The following is an 18,589-nucleotide window of genomic DNA, read 5'->3' on the forward strand; positions in this document are numbered from 1 at the left end:
CCCGTGCTGGCCCTAGTCCAAGCCTTCAGACTCCAGCCCAGAATAGGGACCCCCCTTCCTTTGGCTTTCACACAGACCTCCCCGCCTCTTGCTCCTCCTCCCCAGGTCCTTTGCACTGCCTCCTGAACCTGCCCCAGTCTTCAGTCATGGGGCCTGAGTCCCATAGCAGAGACAGAAAAGCAAGGAATGGGTTAGCCTCAGGAACCTAGTGGTTGCATTCCTGGCTCAGAGCTGCCAACTCGGGACAATGAGACCCAACATTTCCCAAAAAGAAGCTGACCGGGGGCTCGGATTGAGGTTGCTTCATAAAGAGGTGGGCATTAATGACAAGTGGGGTTTCCCCTGATTCCAGAAGGCTAACTTGGCAAGATAGGAAATAGTATCACCAATTTTCAGATGGGAATTTGAGGCTAGAGGTGACCAGCAGGTACTGAAGGCTGCACAGCAACCCAGCAACAGAGCTCAGACTCACGGCCCGTCTGGACAGAGCCAATGTGAAGGAGAACAGAGGGTTCTGCAGCGGCCCTGCCCCGTCCCCACTCACATGGGCTATGCTGATGCCACAGTAGATGGAGAAGGCTGTCGCCAAGTCCTCGTCGAACTTGCTGAACCATGGTCCATTAATCTTGTTCACCAGCTCGGCCACACCGATGACCTCTGGGGGGCCGGAGAGGGGCTAGGACCGGCTGCTGGATGTGTCCGGCGGCGTCCGCCCTCCTAGGGTGTCCTCAGGGGACGTCCCAGCCGGGATAATCCTGTCCTTTCTGCTCCCGGACGCTAAGGTGGTGGGGAAGGGTCGCCGACCCTCCGCTCGGCTCCGCCCCATCCTGCTCAGGCCCCGCCCCCACCCAAGCCCGCCCCACTTCCCGGAGCTGCCCGGAGCTCGCACCCTGGTTCTCGTTCTTGATGGGGAAGCAGAGGATGTTGCGCGTGCGGAAGCCGGTGCTGTCATCCACGCCGCGGTAGAAAAGCGGATGCGCGTACGCGTCCGGGATGTTCAGGATCTGGCCGGTGGTTGCCACGTGGCCCGCAATGCCCTGGTCAGCGGGGATGCGGATCTCGTAGCTCTGCCAGGGCGGTGATGGAGTAGAGAGGAAGTCAGTGGCTAGCCACAGAACGGACCATGGGCTGTCCAGCTTCCTCCTCCTTGGGCGCCTTGCAGACTCCCGGCCCCCAGGACTATGGCCACACACTCGCTCCCCACGCCCTGCCTCACCTCGTCATCCACCACGCCCCCGTCGAACACCTTGGCCACCAGCTCATTCTGATCCAGCAGGAACACGGAACAGCTGTGGGGAGACAGCCACGGTCCACAGGTCCCTGCCAGCCCTCTCCGACCACCCCCACTCCTCATGACTTCAGGCAAAGTCTAGATTTCTGAAGCCTGGAAGGTGTTATCCGTTATGAGAAACCCTCCTGAGGGCTGGCTGACTCCAGACATTAGTTAATCCCAATGATTTTTTTTTTCTTGTAGTGCCTACTATGTGCCAGGCACTGTGTTAGGAGCTGGGGACCCATGGCCGACAAAGTGAGCCCTGCTCCTGCTGTCATTGGACGTTATTAATGAGGGTCACAGGCATGAAATAAAGGATCACACAAAACATGATAGGGTCCTGAAAAAAGGCAGTGGAGGGGAAAAAAAGGGGAAGAAGGAAAGGGAAGGAAGGGCCCCAGTCCTGGGTCCTCTCTCACCTTACCCTGAGGTAGATTGACTTACATCTCAGCATTGCTGAGGTTTCTGGCCTCTGTGATGATCTCTTGGAGCAGGACAGAGACATCGTCTGTGGGAGGGAGAAGCATGGAGGGCAGTGGTGAGACCAGGCTAGAATGCCGAGGCAAAGCCCTCCCAACCTCTCTTCCCCAAGATGCCAGTCCCCACTTCCACCCCACAGCCAGGCATGAAGGAGGACAGTTCACTCACCCAGGTGAGTGAAGAGGTTCTTCGCCACTTGGAGAAGGGCCTGGAATGGAGGAAATGAAAATCATAGGGGTTCACATCGCAGAGGTGTTACCCCCTCCATCCCCCTGCTTCCAACAGCCCCAGGGTCTTCTCATTCCCCCTTTAGGGCTCTCTGGACAGGCTGTGGACTGGAATAGTCTAATTATATCATTTGGCTACCAAGTGAAGGGGCAGAGGTATAGCCCTAGTGAAGGTGCACAGTAATAGGGAGTCTCACTCTGATTCACCTCTGGCTCTAGTAGCCCAGATGTTGCTGTAGTACCCAAGTTGAACACTAGAGGACAATCGTATACTGTGCCTGCAGCCAGTGGCGCTGTCCTGAGGACCCACTTGAACTCCTTCTTCAAGAGGCCTCCAGGGCACTAGGCAACCTTCCTGCTATGGGTCCAGAAAGATATGGGCTTTTCCCTTATGGATGACGCTCTGGGGCTAAGAGCTGGGTGACTTCATCGCCAAGACAGGCTCCTAGTAGGTCACTCACCTGGCACTCACACTTGAGCTTTTGCTCTTTCTGGAAGGCCAGAGTGCTGGTGAGCACCGTGCTAGTGTAGTGGAAGCAGTGCTGGATCACATGCTCATCCTGGTCCGTGAACCTGAGGCAGAGGGCAGAGGTCACTGGAGAGGCAGAGGACAATGGACTTCTCTCCCCATTTCTCCTTACTTCCATTTCTCCAGGAAGCCCAACCAGAGATGCATCAGCTAACTATCACTCCCCTCTGGGGGGCTGTTTCCTGCAGAGGCGGCTTGGGCTGGCTTCCCCTCAGACTGGGGGCTCCCTGAGGGGAGGGCTCTAATCCTCCTCAGATCAGAATGTGTTTTCCTCCTCAGACTATTGTTCATTGAAGCCAGAGCCATGTCTCCTTCCTGTGACTTTAGATTTACTCTGACTGAGGCTGGGTCTCCTCTCTCAGACTAGAGACTTGCCCAGGCCAGAGCTGGATATTCTCCTGCCCTTCCCCAGGGGCGCCTCTGGCCTCAGGTACTACTCTGTCTTGTCCAGCTCCTGTCACTGTCCCACTCATCCTGACTCTGCAGGCCCTGATCTGGTGCCTCCATAAATCCTGAGGTGTTTGTGAGGAGGGTAGTGCCCATCGTACTCATAGAGCTAGCTCTCTTCTAACAAGATAGCCCCGAATCCTGCTGAGGTCATTCAATCTGGCCACTGAATGACTTGTCACCAGGGAGCTTTGTGGGGCTGGATGGACCAGGTTGGGGCAGGACCTGCTCTGGGGACATGGGTTAGCCTCTCCATGTGGGGGGTCTTTGGAGTGAGGGGAGCAGGGAGCATGCCTAAAAGACCTTGACCTTTTCTCTACCCCCAGATTTCCCTGCCTCGGCTTCTCCCCATTTTCTGGCTGGTCTCAGTGCTCCTCTGCCAGGATTATCCCCGACTCATGCTTGCTGCCCAATTATTTGGGTCAACATCCCCATCCCCACCAGCCTGTGTCTGTCTCTCCACCTTCCCTATTGTGACATTTGAGGCCCCTCAGTCTGGTCCCACTCACCTCTCTCCCCTCATCCATGGGTGTATCTTATACTAAGCCATACTAAGATCCTCAAATTCTGAGAAAACCTCAGGCTCTTTCACACCTTCACGCTTTTCCCCACACTGTTCTCTCTGCCTAGAATACCTTTCCCACCCTCCTCCCTCTGGGCCCTGAAAATAAACTCCAAATCTTGAAGGCAGGAACTTTGACAGTATCACCAGTGCAGAGCCTGGTACCAGGGAGTGATATGGGGAGGTGTTTGCTGAATGTTATAACTATACTCTACCTCTGCCCTGGCCACTAGCCCCATCACACGCCCAGCTCAAGGGACTCTGAGTCCCTGTTCTCTGGGCTCCAGGCAGTTTGTCTGCAGTCACTGCTCTGAGCTAAACCCCTCCTTGGCTCATACAATCATTCAGCACTTACCCCCTGAAATACAGGGGACCCAGAGATGGCCACAAAGTTGTCACCAAGGCCCCATCTCATTTCTCTTCTGATAACACCTCTTTTCCAGGTCTGGGGTCATCTCAGAACGTAGTCCCACAGCCAGCAGCCTCTACTGAACCCCTTCCCTCTCCACTCCCCTCCCCAAAGGCCTTTCCACGGCCACCTGACCAATGCAGGGCTGGACACAGTAAGTGCCCAACTTGTGTTTATTGAATGGTGTAAATACTCCCACTGCTAGGACAGCCACAGATGACACAGGTCCCACATCTTCCATGCCTCAGTGAGTTCTGCTTCATCTCTGTCTTCATTTCCCAAAGCCTATCCAACTGCCTACAGAGCTCTGTGCTGTCAGATCCTGCTACACAGGCCTATGACTCTCAGATCTCTGCTCCACATTTGCAGATACTGTCCCTGTGCTGCTGACATCTCTATAGTCCCAAACATCCCCAGTCTCCACTTTCTGCAGGACCTCCAGGCCCTTAAACCCAGTCTGCTTGCTTGAGCCCCAGGGGCCAAGCTTTTTGTCAGTATCTCTTTGCATCCCAGAATCGGGACTCACCCCTCACCTGCCTGCTCCTCCCTACCTGTATGACTCAGGCACAAACTGCTACTTGTTCACATACTGAACCTGCATCAGGGACAGACATGGCTAATCAATCTCACCACTGTTTCTCACTAAACTACTATCCATTCTCAACCCACTGTTTCAGGCAGCTACTAACAAGTAATGAGTTGGTGCAGAACACCAAATCTATTTATGATACTACCTTTAGACCTCAATCTGACCTCAGTTCTTGAGAAATACTTCCTAAGCCTCTTTACCTGATTCTTCCCAGCCCCTCTGTTTTAAAAGATTCTTATAGCAGCCCTATCAGTGTCTCTAAAGCCCGTTAGCTTAGCCCAGCCCCCCAGCCTGTTCCCTTTAGCCCCTGTCTACACTGTCAGTGGCGCTCTGTGCAACCCAAGGAGCTCACCCTTCCCAGAGCTTACCACTCCTCCATCAGGCAGTTCCCAACAGAAAAGCCAAAACGGGGTGATGGCAAGTGGGGGAAAGGCCAGTACTCTAGCAGTGGATAACCCAGACTGGGGGAGGTGGGCAGAGAGGAGGGGAACTCATTTGGACCTCAGCATGATTTTAAATAAGCCAAAATGGGGGATGGAGAGTCAACAATGACCTGTGCCTCAGCCAGCAGCTGCAAGGGTCTAGCACCTTCACAATCCCATAGTCTCTTGTACCAACAAACCATTTGACTCACCACTGCTGGGACAGTATCCCCTGCCTGGCACCCTTCCCTGTTACCCTAGTAGAGAGCCCTGCCCAGCCTTTCAGCTCCTGATCCACTTCACCCCACCAAGACTCACAAGTCTCCTCCAAGCTTGTTGAAGGCGCAGGCCAAGGCCACCACCTGGTCAGTGGCCCGGCTGATGACAGGAACACAGAGCATCGCCTGCAGCTCACAGCCCAGCATGCCTTGCAGCTGTTGCACATCCTCCTGCAAAGGGGGGAGGCATGCCAGGGCAGGGAAGGAGGGAGGGACTATGCTTCCCTCCTCTGGCCCTCCATCACCCCTGCAACAGGCAGTTCTAAGGGACCTTTGTAAGATGGGAAACACTAGGACATGGGTACGGGTTGGGAAAAGGTCCCTGGGTCTTGTCTCCCCCATTCCCAGGCTGCCTTGTCCCAGAGACCCTGTCCCTTTGCCTCCCTCCCTGGTCCAGCCAGGCCATGGCTTACAGAGGTGAGATCTTTCAGCTGGATAGACTTCTTATCTTCCACCACCTGGCCCAGGCGTCCTGTCGTCAACTGGAGAGTGAAGAGAGGCTGAGTCAGGGCCTAGTTCTCTCTAAGGTCACGTGACCTCAGACTCAACCTCTGTCCCAAGTCTGGAAGTTTCAACAACTTCTTTAGTAAGTCCAAATGGTGGGTAGAGTCAACACTGGAGGGTGGGGGTGAGGGTGGGGGGAAGATCTGCTCTTGACCAGAATCCCTTTTGAAAGACTTTAGGGTCTTCCCTAATTAGGATAGAGAGGAGCAAACCCCAAGGATTCCCATTGATCTCAAAAATTCTAAGAGCCAAATCCAGAAATATTCCAACAGAAGTGAATTGGCCCCAAGTATGCCTTTCTATAGATTATAAGAGAGCTCTCCTAATGGAGCCTGTTCATTAAAGACTGTGATCTCTCATAACATTTCTAACTAGATCCCAAGATCCAGATAATTCTATCAGATTCCAAGAGATTCTAGTAGACCCCAGTCTTTCTGGGCAGATCCCTGGAGTGCCTAGCTGGCCTTAACTGCTCCCACAGGCTCCAACACTGAGGACCGACACAGGACTCACTGGAAAGCTGGTTTCTTCCTCCAGCACTTTGTCTCCAATGACCTGTGTGGCAGAGTGGCGGGATCAGTTAAAGGGTGGGCAAGGCTGTTCCCCTCAGAGACCTGAGTCCCCTGCCCAGCCCCACAGTGCCCCTGGGCCCTCACCTTACAGGAAAGCTGGAGATTGTCCTCAGACACCAGCAGGAGGCAGCAGCGGGACGCATGGGTCTCCTGCTGCAGCTGAAATGCAGGGACCGAGAGGGGCTAACGGAGGATCTAGGGCCCCCCCACACCCCCACCCCCAGCTCTCGCCTCTGAGGTTCCTCAGGTAGGAAGAGAGAATAGGGGCAGGGCGTCGGAATCTGAACCTAGAAGGAGGGGCCACTGGGACCTAGGTCCCTGAAGGATCACAGGGGGAGAGGCACGGGCACTCACGTATTGGAGGACTTTGAGCTGCAGGGAAGAGGCGTCCAGGTCGTAGAGTTCCCCTGCAGTGGCGACCCGCGGGTGTGAGAGAAGGCTCACATACGCTCCCAGGGTGCTCCACCTGCCCGCCTAGCCCATAGACCTCCCTTCCCATCGCCACCTGGCTCCCCCTCCCATTGGCCCCTCTCTTCCTGATTAGACCCGCCAGGCTGGGTCCTTACCGCACAGCTGCAGGATCTTTCGGTCCTGGTCGGTGTGCGCAACACCGCCCTTCTGGTCTCCCGCCGCCCCCGCCGGGGTGTTCTGGACTGCTTCCGAGGCCGCGCCAGGCCCACGGGGCTGCAGAGCCTGCACCCTTCGCAGGGCCACCAGAGCCTGGGGCGAGCGGACCGGTCAGCGACACACTCGTCACACTTTTACCGCACACATTGCCTGGGGACCTTCGCCTTTGCTCAAACCATTCTCCCCTCCTGCAGAGCCACCGCCCCAATCCCGGTCCCAAACAACTCGGCCCTCAGCACTCCACCCACCTTTGGGCTCCCACTGTCCCAGGAACATCCTTTGGTCCTGAACAGCTAAATACAGGGTTGTGTCCCCCGCCCGCCACCAGGCTCTTACAATACAGGGCAGGATCAGATTTCTCAGTGTCTTTAGCACTCATGGGAGTAAGATCCCAGGAAAGAGCCTCAATATTAGGAAGGGTCCTTCCTAAGTATTGACAAGGCATTTGTGTTGCCTTATCTCACCAGTACCATAAGCAGGCCACTGTGATCCTTATCCTCATTTTCAGATGTGAAACTGAGGCTCAGAGAGGTTAAGTGAGTTGCTCAAGGTCATACAGCCCAAAGATGCTGGACTGGAACCCAGGCCTGTCCAGCTCCCTGGCCAGATCATCTTCCCACCAGTTATGATGAGGGTGTTCATCAGCCCCCATCCTACCCCAGCCCTACCCCCACTCACATGCTTCTCCACGGCTTGCAGGCTCCACTCTTCACTGTCACTCAGCTGGCCACAGTGCACCTGGAGGAATATGAGAGGGGGGCCAGCTGTGACCTCCCCTAGCCTCCTGTCCCTGCCAGAGTGCCCTCCTCATGCCCAGCACACACTTGTCCCCACCAACACATACACACTCCAGTCTCCAGGCCTCAATGATAAGCCCATCCTTCTGACAAAGCAGACAGCTCCAAGAAAATTCCTTCCTCCAGGAAGCCTTCTGGGGCTAAGCCAAAGAAATAGAATTTTTCTGATTTCTGTCTTTTCAGTCACTGTCCCATCAACAATACAGTCCAGGTGTTTAGTGAGGAAGGGGGGTGACTTTGGGCCCTTTTCCATCTCCCAGCCCATGGAAACCTTAACAGCCTGTTATGGAATCAATGCTATTAGTCAGCTTCCAGCTCCACCTATTCTGAGTTGGGGTTTGAGCTGCCCCAGAGTCTGGAGTAAGGGAAGAGATTCAACATTTATGATGCACCTGCTGTACCTAAAGAATGTGAGAGGAAGATGGGTGCATGAATGAAAGGAGTGATAAAGTGCTTGTCTTATATGTGATTCTGTCACTAGCCCACAAGGCAAGCTTCTACCCTGCATATAAAGCAAGGCACAGAAAGGTGGAATTGCTTTCCCAAGGTTACACAGCAGAAAGTGGCAGAGTTGGGACAGCACCACCCACTCCTTTCCCTCCTCTGCACATAACCTTCCCCTGTCTGGATCCACCCTCACCCCTCCCATCCCCAACCTCCACCATCCTGTTATCCTGTCCATCTCCAACTTCCCTGTGTCCGTCACCAGGAATATTCTCAGCCCACCTTCTTATCTCTTGAAGGCCCTTCCCCCACCCCTGCTTGGGCATTTGGTAAGAAAAATGAAGAGAAGAGAGAGAGAGAGCGAGGTGGTAGTCTGGGGCCCCACTGCAGGCCCTGCCAGCTAGGCTCCCCACCTTCGTCACCAGCTTCCTGCGCCTACTCAGGGCTGCTTGCCACCTGCAGGGCTCCCCACGGTGCCTGCATGGGGTCCCTCCTTCATCCTCGCTCCCCACTCAGCAGCCCCTGCCCGCCTCTGCTCTAGGTCCCCTGCCTGGAGCAGATGGAGAGGAGGAGCCCAGCAGGTTCTCAGAAAGCTCACAGTCTGGCTGGGGTGGGATGGAGTGGGGGATGCAATTGGTGGGTGCAGAACCTCAAACCTGAGGAAGTAGGAGAGGGCAGACTGTGTGGGTGAGAACTGAAGGCTTGTGGGAGCTTGGAGGGGGAGGGCATCAGGGAGGCTTCTAGAACTGGCACTGAAGTATGGGGAGGAAATGTGAGGCCTGAAGAGAGATGACACTGCAGGCAGGGGCTGTCCTGGCTAGTAGGTCGCCTGGGGATATGAGGACCAGGGCAGGGGTGTGGTCCATGGAGCTGCAGGGGGAAGAGTCTTGAGTGCAAGGCTAAGGAATTGGACTTCAGCGTAATTGTACAGGGGACCAATGGGGCAGACTTTAGCATCTGTGGACCAAAGATGGTATTGAAGGCTAAGCTCTGGATGAAGCACCATCAATGACTCCCATAGAACGGGGAGCTGAAAGAGACTGAGCGCATGGTTCATTTGTGTATGCTTACATAAACATGTTGGTATTTTACTGTGTTATCCTTTTTGTTCCTTCTGCCTTGACCCATCTCTCAGGGAAAGGGAAGACTGGGACCCCTCTAGGGTGGTGGGGACAACTAGTTCCTGGGTTGGCAATACAGCCTGGTGCCAATACAGAGCTGGGAGACTGAAGGAGAGCTTCAGAAGGGCTGGAGTAAAGGAAGAAATCACAGAGTCCGCCCCTAGCCACTGGACCCCACCCCGCCCCAACACGCACTCCTGGGCTGCCTCAGCCCATCCCCACCCAGCATTTGCATAAGCGCACACACAAACAGTCTCATGAAAATCCTCAGCACCACCCATACACTCACTTTGCCATGGAGATACTCAGGCATGTGTGCACACACACGCACACACAGAATACAGTCGCAGATTCAAAGACACCCACACACCCACCCTCACAGCATATACACCATCCATATGTGCACATTCATACCTGAACACAGGATACTTGGGTTCACATACCCAAGAGCCATGCACCCACTTCTGGCCCCCTCATGCAAACGCACTAATGTTCACACATGGCTTTTTGCTCACCCAATAGGAACACAAACTTGCAACATACTCTTGGTAGTTAAGGAGTGTGTCTGGGGCCCAGTGGAAAACTCGGCAGCGGGCATGGGGGCTGTAGAGAGGGTTGAGAGCCCAGCGCAGCCCATACACCCCTCACCCTCACCAAGTTCAACAGGCCTAATTGCACGAACACCTCATCCTCGCATAAGGAGCTGGGGTGACTGGCACAGCTGGAGAGAAAAAGGGGCAAAAACCATGCATCAAATGCCAGAGACCAAGCATCACCCACTCCCGGGACTTATTATCCCAGAACTGAAGAACAGAACTAAAGCCTCTTTCCACGCAAAGAATCTACAATCAAGGCACCTTGAACTGCAAGGTGCAGAGGCCCAGCACTCAGCCAGGCAGCCCTGCATCTGGCTGGCATATTCCTCAGAGAGCTCTCCACTGACCATGTCTCCATCAGGCTCCAATATTGTAGGGCTCTCTGTTTCCTTGCTAGCATTTGCCATCATTTGCAATTCTATCCTTTTTTCACTCACTTGTTTGATGTCTGTCTCCCAGCCCCTCCAGACTGTGTGGTCTGTGAAAGCAGGGGTCAGTCACTGCTGTTCACAGCACCTAGCACACAATGCCTGGCGGTGCTTAAGAAATCTGTCGTCCATTGACGGATGGGTGGGTGGATGGAAGGACAGCTGGAGGATGGATAAATGGATACCAAGAGCAAACAAAGACTCAGAGAAGGGAATGGGGCTTGTTGAGGAAGTAGCTGGTGAGTCAGCCCTCCCAAAATATCTGCCCTGTGGCACTCCTTTTACCCTTTGTATCCTCTGCCCCTAGGATCTGGTAGCAGCTAGGAGGGCTGGGGCTGCCTGGGCTGCCTCTCGAAGGATGTGAGATCCACATCAGATGTGTACGCATGTGGGAGAAGGGGGTCCTGGGGAAGCTCATTTCTACCTGAGTCGGAAGGCACAGGCTTGGAGTAGAGGCGGACTATGAATAATCTAAATACCTTTCAAGAGCTCTTAAAAAAAAAAAAAAAAAGCTCTTCACTGCTCAGGGTATTTGAGGAGGTGGACAGAGAGTTGTCAGGAACTCCACCTAATAGCCAAAGCCCCAGGTAGCATCTTGCTCAACAGCACGCACTCCACACCTCAGCCTCACCAGGATCAAGCTCTTCTTCCAGCCACCTTTCTCCCCACCCTGCGTTGGCCCATGCTGTTCCCTCTCCCTAGAATACCCTTTCCAGTCTTCTCTGCCTGTCAACCCCCTCCCCTACGCTCCAAAGCCCCACTCAAATGCTGCCTCCACCACAAGGCACCCCTTGTTGCTCCAGCCTCTGCCACCACAGCACCTGCTAGCAGCATTTATTTCATTTGGCCAGTTGTAGTGTGAGGCTGTGCCTGCCTTCCCCCAGACTGAGCTTCTAGAAGGCAGAAATGGGTCTCACTCCTCTTTCTGCCTCCCCTTGCTGCACCCTGCCGGAATACCTAGCCAGGGTTTTGCTAGGGTGAGTTAAATTTAAGTAATGTGGCCCCTCCACCTCCCCAGGACACAACACATGTACACACAGGCCTTTCTCCCCACTCCCCCCTCTCAGAGAAGGCAGAAGCCTAGACTCCCAGCCCAACCTGGGCCAAGATGAACAAACTCCAAATGTCTCCCGCTTGCTGGAGTTGCTGCCCTTCTTTTTTTTTTTTTTTTATGTTTTTTATTTATTTCTAGGAGAGAGAGAGAGAGAGAGAGAGCGTGAGCAGGGGAGGGTCAGAGAGAGAGGGATTCACAGACTCTGAAACAGGCTCCAGGCTCTGAGCTGGCAGTCAGCACAGAGCCCGACGCGGGGCTCGAACCCACAAACCCCGAGATCATGACCTAAGCGAAAGTCAAGTCGGAAGCTTAACCGACTAAGCCACCCAGGCACCCCATGGAGTTGCTGCCCTTCTGACCCAGCCCTCACCGCCCCTCCATAGCCAATCCTTCTCAGGAACCTGGCACTCCCTGACTCTTTTCCCTCAGCAGAGGTGGGGAACCGATTTACCACCACCACCTCCCACTGCCCACCTCTGCACATTGGCCCCACCCCTGGTCCTCTTCCAAGCCACCAGCTCTGGCACAGATTGGGACCAAAAGAGGGAGGGAAGCGGCGCTGAGAACTCTGTGCCAACAGCAGATCCGTCCCCTGCGGGAACAGAAGCTGGGGGTGGGGGAGCAGCTTGCTGGAGAAACCGAGGGGCCGGCGGCTCCCTCAGTCAGGCAGATGGGGCTCCGAGGAGACCAAGCCAAGCACTCCTTCCTTCCTCTCCTCCTGCCCCCCACCGTGGCCGCCCCCCACTCCCACCACTGCCCCGCCTCCAGCAGCTCGGGAAAGGTCAGGAGCCTCAGAAACCTTTAATTCCATTTTAATGAGCTCTGGAGGAGTCCCACGGGCTCATGAGGACCCACTCTTCATCTGTCCATGCCCCCTCGTCTGTGCCTTATTGCGGTGATGGTTGCCTCGGTGGAAGTGGCCCCCAACAGTGGCGATTTGGGGGCGCTAACCGTGGGTTTCTAGGACAGGACAATGACTTTGAATGCCCATGGGAGAGAGGAACGACTGGCTGAACCAGCCCCACCAGCTCAGCCGACCCCTGCTGGTGGAGCAGAAACCTGGTGAGCTCCGCCAGGGGGCAGCAGAGGGCAGGGGAGTCCTGGCCTGGGTTCCCTGCCTGACTGAACCCCCCAACCCTACACCCCTGCCCAGGCCTTGCATCCCCCCCTTATCACAAAAGCCCCTTCCCCTCCATCTCCCCCTCTAGGAAGCCCGCCCTGGTCAGCCATGGGGCTGGATGCCTTCCCAGGCAGCCCCTCCCGGTGGACCTCCTCTCTTGCTCCTGAGCTCCGGCCACCGGAATCTGACTGACCTTCCCATACAATCTCTACTTGTCAGGGCCATGTCCATCCATCATTCCTCAGTGTCTTTCAGGCCCTCTGTGGACACAGCTCCTGGCTCCTAACACAGCCGGGAGGATGCCAAAGAGGAAGTAAGGTCAGGGTTGCACCAACAGCTCCATGTAGCTGAGAAGTGCAAAAGGGGCTTGTACATGTCTCTGAAAGTTGCTGAGTGGGCCAGTGACTTCGTCCTGCCCATTCAAGGTAGGGCAGGGTGCTGGGGTGTGGGAGAAGCTCAGACTCCTCCTACACTACATTTCCTCGACTCCAGCCCAGCTTGCTGTTCACATACACACACACACACACACACACACACACACACACGCTAGACAGGCTCCATCCGCTGTCCCTCCCCTGGTCTCCACTCCCCCATCCCACCCCGCACTGTTCTTACCAAGATGACAGCTGCCACAGCCCCAGCCTCCTTGTCCACCAGCGGCATGACCAGCACTGAGGGGGAGAGGGCAATGAGGTGGTCCTGCGAGGCCAACGAGGCTCAGAGATATGGAGCCAAGCCCCAGGGAGGGAGACAAAGACAGACAAAAAGGCCGGGACAGAGACACAGAAAGACCCAGAGACCCAGAGAGACAAGGGGTCCTGAGGCGGCAACAGAACAACCACAGCAATGTCCCCTGCATGGAAGGAAGCCCCCTCATTTTACAACTCTCCTGTGACCACCCCCAGCAACCCTGAGAGAGCAGGAGGCAGGTAAGGCTGAGCACCCTATTTTACAGATTGGGAAACTGAGGTCCAGAAAGGGGAAGTGACTTGCCCAAGATCACACAGCAAGTCAGGTCTCCTGACTCCCAGTCTTGTGCACTTTCCACATCGAGACAGAGGACAGAGACCTAGAGAGACTGAGACACGAGGCAGAGAGACATGGCGGACAGGGGTGTGGAGAGGAAGAGAAAGAAAAACAGAGACAGTGACAGAGAAAGCATGACAACAACACAGCCCATCTAGCAATAGACACAAGCACATGACCACGGCAGCCACTGGCCACGAAGCACTAGTATGTGCCAGGCCTTTAACATGCGTTATCTCATTTGCTCCTCCTCAAAACACCCCCTCAAGGTAGGTTCTCTCATCCCCATTTTACAGATGAGGAAATTGAGGCTCAGAGAGGTTAGTAGCACAACAGAGAGAGAATTAGATGAAGGGATTGCTGGAGACACAGAGCAAGAGAAAGAAGGAGACAGAGAGATGAAGACAGGGATAGAAGACAGACAGGGTCTAGGGGGGTGGGGCACAGTCCCTCCTTGCCCCTGCCCAGTTCACAGCCCTTACCTTGGGTATCAGGAGCCAGTGGAGCCACCAGCCTGGCCAACGGCTTCCCCGGCAGGTCTGAGGGGCCCAGTCCATTGCAGCCCAGCCGCTTCCGGGAGGCCAGAGCCTCTCTAAAAGAGAATGTGATCCCACCTCTCAGTCCCACCTCTCAGTCCCTGGATCAAAAAGGTGCAGGCCCTAACCTGGGGACACACAGCAGGCTGGGCTCTGCATGTCTGCAAGAATCTAGGCAAGCTGACCGGCCACAGGGTGGACACGAGGAGGACACAAATAAAAGAGATAGGAACCCTGACCTCCCACGTGGAGGGGCAGGCAGCCATAGTCTGGCTCTAGTGCCTCTTGTTGGTGGGTGTGCAAAAGTGCCCTGGGGCCCAGCGCAGGTCCCCCAGGGCAAGTAAAGCAAGGGCTCAGAGCTGGGCTGCCTCTGTTAAATCCTGCTGTGGCTACTACTTGACCTTGGGCAAGTGGTCTACCTCTCTGAGCTTCCCAGGGAGAAAGAGTGCAGCGGAGAGGAGAATCCTAACCATCTCAATCCCCAGAAAACCATTCTATACACCTGAAACCAGTGTTACACTGCATGTCAACTATGCTTTAATTAAAAGAATTAAATTAATTAAAGAATTAAATTAAAAGAAGAAAGAAGAAAAACATTCTAGAGCAACTGTCGGTGCTAAGCACAGGGGGGCTCCAGAGGTAATTGTCATAACTAAAGTTTATGCTCCATTCCCTATGTGCAATGCACAGTCCAACCAACTCATAGAGATTAACTCAGAATTCCCAGCTATACTGTGAATTAAATATTATCATCATTTCCATTTTCAGGTGGAGACACTAAGTTACCGGGAATTAGGAGCCAATCCAAGGTCCCATGGCTAATAAGTGGCAGAGTCAGGATTGGAACTGAGGCAGTTGGCACCAGAGCCCATACTCCTAACTGGTGTGTTTGAAACCTTCCTCACGACCTGAGGGGATGTGAGTTTCCAATGGGATTGGTATGAATGGGTGTAGGTGTGATGGAGGAGCAGTGGGGGGTAGGTGGTGTAGGAAGAATGAGTCTCTCTCTGCCCTTACTACACATAACCCCCCCCGCCCACCTCCACCTCTAGCTCTTCCTGCTTAATTAAGTGCCTGATTTTTTACCAACTGTCACTCCCTGATGATTAATTGTCCTGGGTTCCTCATCCCTCATGCTGTCTCCACTTAATTGTGTTTGTAGGGACTGCCTGGCCTGAAGAGGAGAGAAGCCTGGGGGGCTGGGACTCCAGTGTGTGCATGTGGGGTCACATGCAGGGGAGCCAAGCAAAGGCCAGATGAGGAAAAGAGAGGAGGCAGCCTACAAGTCTCCTGATTAGAAGGTCACGGCCTCTAGAGAAATTGAGGGCTAAGAGGTTGAGCTTCTGGGTAAAGGCCATGCAGCATTCTGAACCGGATCCATTCACTCCTGGCCTCTTGGTTCAGAATCTACAAGAACCAGTGGTCACTCCCACCTTCTAGCCTTCACACTCTGGATTAGGCTCCTGGAGTGCTAGGCCCCAGCGCTGTCCAGTCACCCCAGGAAGGAATAGAAACCTAGGGCAGCATTAGAGCAATGCACCCGTGTTTGCTGGTGACTAAATTGATAAAGGCTGGGTCTTCATGGAGACAGGGGCCAGGTCTTGATGACCCTCAGCCAAATCCCCTCTTGTTGAACCCACTCAGCCACTTGGCCTCGCAGCGTCTATTTATTGGACAACCACAAGGTGGCGATGGTACCTCCGTTGCTGGTCAGTTAAGTGTTGCAGCTTCATCTCTCTGACCCCTGACACCCTTCTTCCCCCAGCCATGCCCCAACCAGGGGCTCCCTTGGCCTTGCCCCCTACCCCACAACCCAGGAACCTGATGAAGGAATCTTCCCTCAGCCTTTCTTCTTTTCTGCACAAAACTCTGTCCTCTGTGCTCATGGCCCCATGACTCTCTAGCCCCCACTCTCATGAGCTCCAAACCCCAGATACCCAAAGGCCTCCCAGTAGCCTGCCCTGGATGTCCCCGAGGTTGTCAAAGGCACCCAATCTCAACCCAATCTGAACTTATTCTCTCCATCACCATAAAGTGGCACAACCATCTACTGGGTCCCTTGTGGCTTGTCTACAAACTGTCCTAGCTACCTCTTTCTTCCTCACCTCCCCCATCCAATGAGCGAATCACCCCCATGCATCTCTCACAACTGTTTCCCGTGGAATTAGTGTCAGAGAAGGCTTCCTGGAGGAGGTGATGCTAAGTTGAGTCAAGACAGACAGGAAGGGATGTGCAAGCAAAGAGAACTGCATGTGTAGAGGCTCAGAGGAGAGAAAGAACGTATGTCTGCTGGGTGGCCCAACTGCAAGAAGGTTAGTGTGTCTGGACAGCTTGGAGCGAGGCTAGAGAGAGCCCTGAGGAGCTAGGCATGATCCCAAGGGCAGTGGGAGCTCCAGGAGGGACTTGAATAGGGGAAGGTAAAGGTCAGGTTTGCTTTCAGGCTGATCAGTTTAGCTGCTGAGTAAAACTCTCACTACACAGGGAGAATCTGAGAGACTAGAAACCTCCTGTCAGGAAAGGCCTCTGGTCACAGTGGTCCCTGGTCAGTGGAGGAGAGGTGGGGCTGGGGCAGATCAACCTTGACTGAGCCCCGATCTCTCACTGAACACTGGGGCCTCCCAGTCCTCCTAGTTTTAACTCCTAAGATTAAACCCTCAGGAGTCCTTGACCTTGGCACCTTGCTCTGCAACCTGCCCTCCCTGGCCCAGCCAGGCAGGTCTGCACTGGGCCATGCTCACCTCAGCCCACCCCATGCAAGCCCTTTTCCTCTGCTGCACCCTTCCCAGAACTATTGTCCTCCTGGAGGTTTTAAAGACACCCACAGACTGCAAGGGGAAGGGGTGGGCCCCAGCTGAGTCTCCTCCACCCAGAAGAGGGTGGGGACTTTGTCTTTGCTCCATCCCAATGGCTCCTTCCTCAATTTAGGACTCTCTGCCCTGCCTCATCTTCCCTCCTGATGACTCCAGCCTCCTGCCTCCCCCTGCCAGGCTGATGGTGGGGGTGAGGGGACTCCACACGCAGGGGCCAGCTGTCCAAGTTGAAGGCTAATGACTCAGTCCTGGTGCCTGGGTGGTCATGTCTGCCCCAGTGACGATAAAGACAGATGGGCAGAGAGTGAAGAGAGGAACGGGCGTGGACTTTATGATGGTTCCGTCCCTTTAACAATTATTTGTTTAGTGGCAAGAGTAGAGAAAAAGGCTCTCTATTGGTAGGGTCAATGGCCTGGAAAGAGCTGAGTGCCCAGGTCCCCTTCCCCTCCTCTGAGCCCCTTCTTTGGTGAGGCCCTATCCCCTTTACTGAGCACCCACCCCACCCCCCACCTCCCAGGGCCTCAATCTCTCTCTGACCTTTCATCTCTCTTGGAGACAAATTATGATTCAGGCCAGAGCCTGGACCCTCCCCTCCCCTTCCCTCTCCCAGAATATAAGACTCTGGAGATGGGAAGACTCTTCCCTGCGTCCTTTGAGACAAATCAGAGGAACACACAGATTCTGTGGTAAAAGAGGACCAGGTCCATTCTGAGGAAGGAACGTGTCAAGGTTGGGCCCTGGGACCCCCAAATGTTAGTGGAGGGAGACAAGCAGCTGGGGCGGGTGTGGGTGGTGTCCCCATGGCAGCCGAAAGGCCCCAGACTCCACTGCACTCAGCACTGGGTAACGAGAGGCTTTGAGATGGCAGGAGACACAATGAGAAGAAGAAGGTGGCAGGGCTGGGGACTGAAATAGGCGGGGAGATTGAGGGAGACAAAGACTTCCGGGAGGCTCTCCCCTCCAGCCCTTGGAATGCAGAGCTCGACCAGCCCTCAGCCATGGCAGTGTTCCGTCTTACTGTCTCCCAGGAGGGGACAGAGACCTGGCACGATCACAGGATGCCCTCCTGGATCCCAGGCCTCCTGACTCCCAGCCTGTGTCTCTGCTTGTGGAAAGACCCATTCCTGAGGGCAGCCAGCATGGCCAGACAGCTTTTCTGGAAATTGGATCTTCCTCAGTGCCAGGAACTGTGGAGCAGGCCTCCTAGAGTGCCTCCCACTGGGCTGTGGGAGATTAGGGAAGTGAGGCTGGTTGAGAGGGAGCCACACAGGGAAGGGCTCTGCTAGAGAGAAGAGGGCATGGGCTGGCCCGAGGGGGCAGGGAACCCAAAACACACTGTGAGGATGACACTGGGCATCTGCGAGCCCACAGAGGGGTAGGAGACCTCCCCATTGCCCCTTGGACTGTCTCCCCTGCCTCTCTCATACCACCTTAACCCCTCCTCCACCCCTTCTCTCCTGTTCTTATCTGTCTTTATGACCCGCCTCTATTCACACCTGCTGCTGTTTGCCAGCCCCGCCAGCCCTCCAGCGTTTCCTGGAGTGGTGCCCCTTCCACTGGGCACTGCCTCAGCCTTAGCCTGAGGTAGGTCCCCAGTGTCCTGCTGGGGCCAGAACTGCAGAGGTCACCACTGAAGGACCCTGCACCAAGCCCCCCCCCCCNNCCGTTTTATAGAAAAAGACTGAAGCAAGAAGGGAAGTAATTTTCTCAAGGTCACCCGGATGGGGAAATTGAGACT

The 18,589-nt window shown here is 54.9% G+C and overlaps 1 protein-coding gene across 2 annotated transcripts in view; it reads right to left on the reverse strand.

Annotated features, from left to right (window-relative positions):
- PDE2A (phosphodiesterase 2A) overlaps nt 1-18,589 on the reverse strand; it is a 94,728-nt gene that overhangs the window by 6,860 nt on the left and 69,279 nt on the right. For both annotated transcript variants that reach the window (XM_077762232.1, XM_077762233.1), the window contains exons 5-19: nt 13,988-14,097; nt 13,095-13,150; nt 7,598-7,657; nt 6,859-7,012; nt 6,647-6,699; nt 6,377-6,451; nt 6,234-6,275; nt 5,630-5,698; nt 5,257-5,387; nt 2,442-2,553; nt 1,922-1,961; nt 1,718-1,781; nt 1,217-1,289; nt 890-1,067; nt 545-657 (exon numbers count right to left, since the gene is read on the reverse strand). In XM_077762232.1, coding sequence (XP_077618358.1) covers nt 545-657; nt 890-1,067; nt 1,217-1,289; nt 1,718-1,781; nt 1,922-1,961; nt 2,442-2,553; nt 5,257-5,387; nt 5,630-5,698; nt 6,234-6,275; nt 6,377-6,451; nt 6,647-6,699; nt 6,859-7,012; nt 7,598-7,657; nt 13,095-13,150; nt 13,988-14,097 — 1,330 coding nt within the window. The remainder of the gene's footprint in view (nt 1-544; nt 658-889; nt 1,068-1,216; nt 1,290-1,717; nt 1,782-1,921; nt 1,962-2,441; nt 2,554-5,256; nt 5,388-5,629; nt 5,699-6,233; nt 6,276-6,376; nt 6,452-6,646; nt 6,700-6,858; nt 7,013-7,597; nt 7,658-13,094; nt 13,151-13,987; nt 14,098-18,589) is intronic.

The sequence above is a fragment of the Crocuta crocuta genome, unplaced genomic scaffold (genome assembly GCF_008692635.1).
Source record: "Crocuta crocuta isolate KB4526 unplaced genomic scaffold, BGI_CrCroc_1.0 scaffold306, whole genome shotgun sequence".
In the NCBI taxonomy this organism is placed as follows: Eukaryota; Metazoa; Chordata; class Mammalia; order Carnivora; family Hyaenidae; genus Crocuta; species Crocuta crocuta.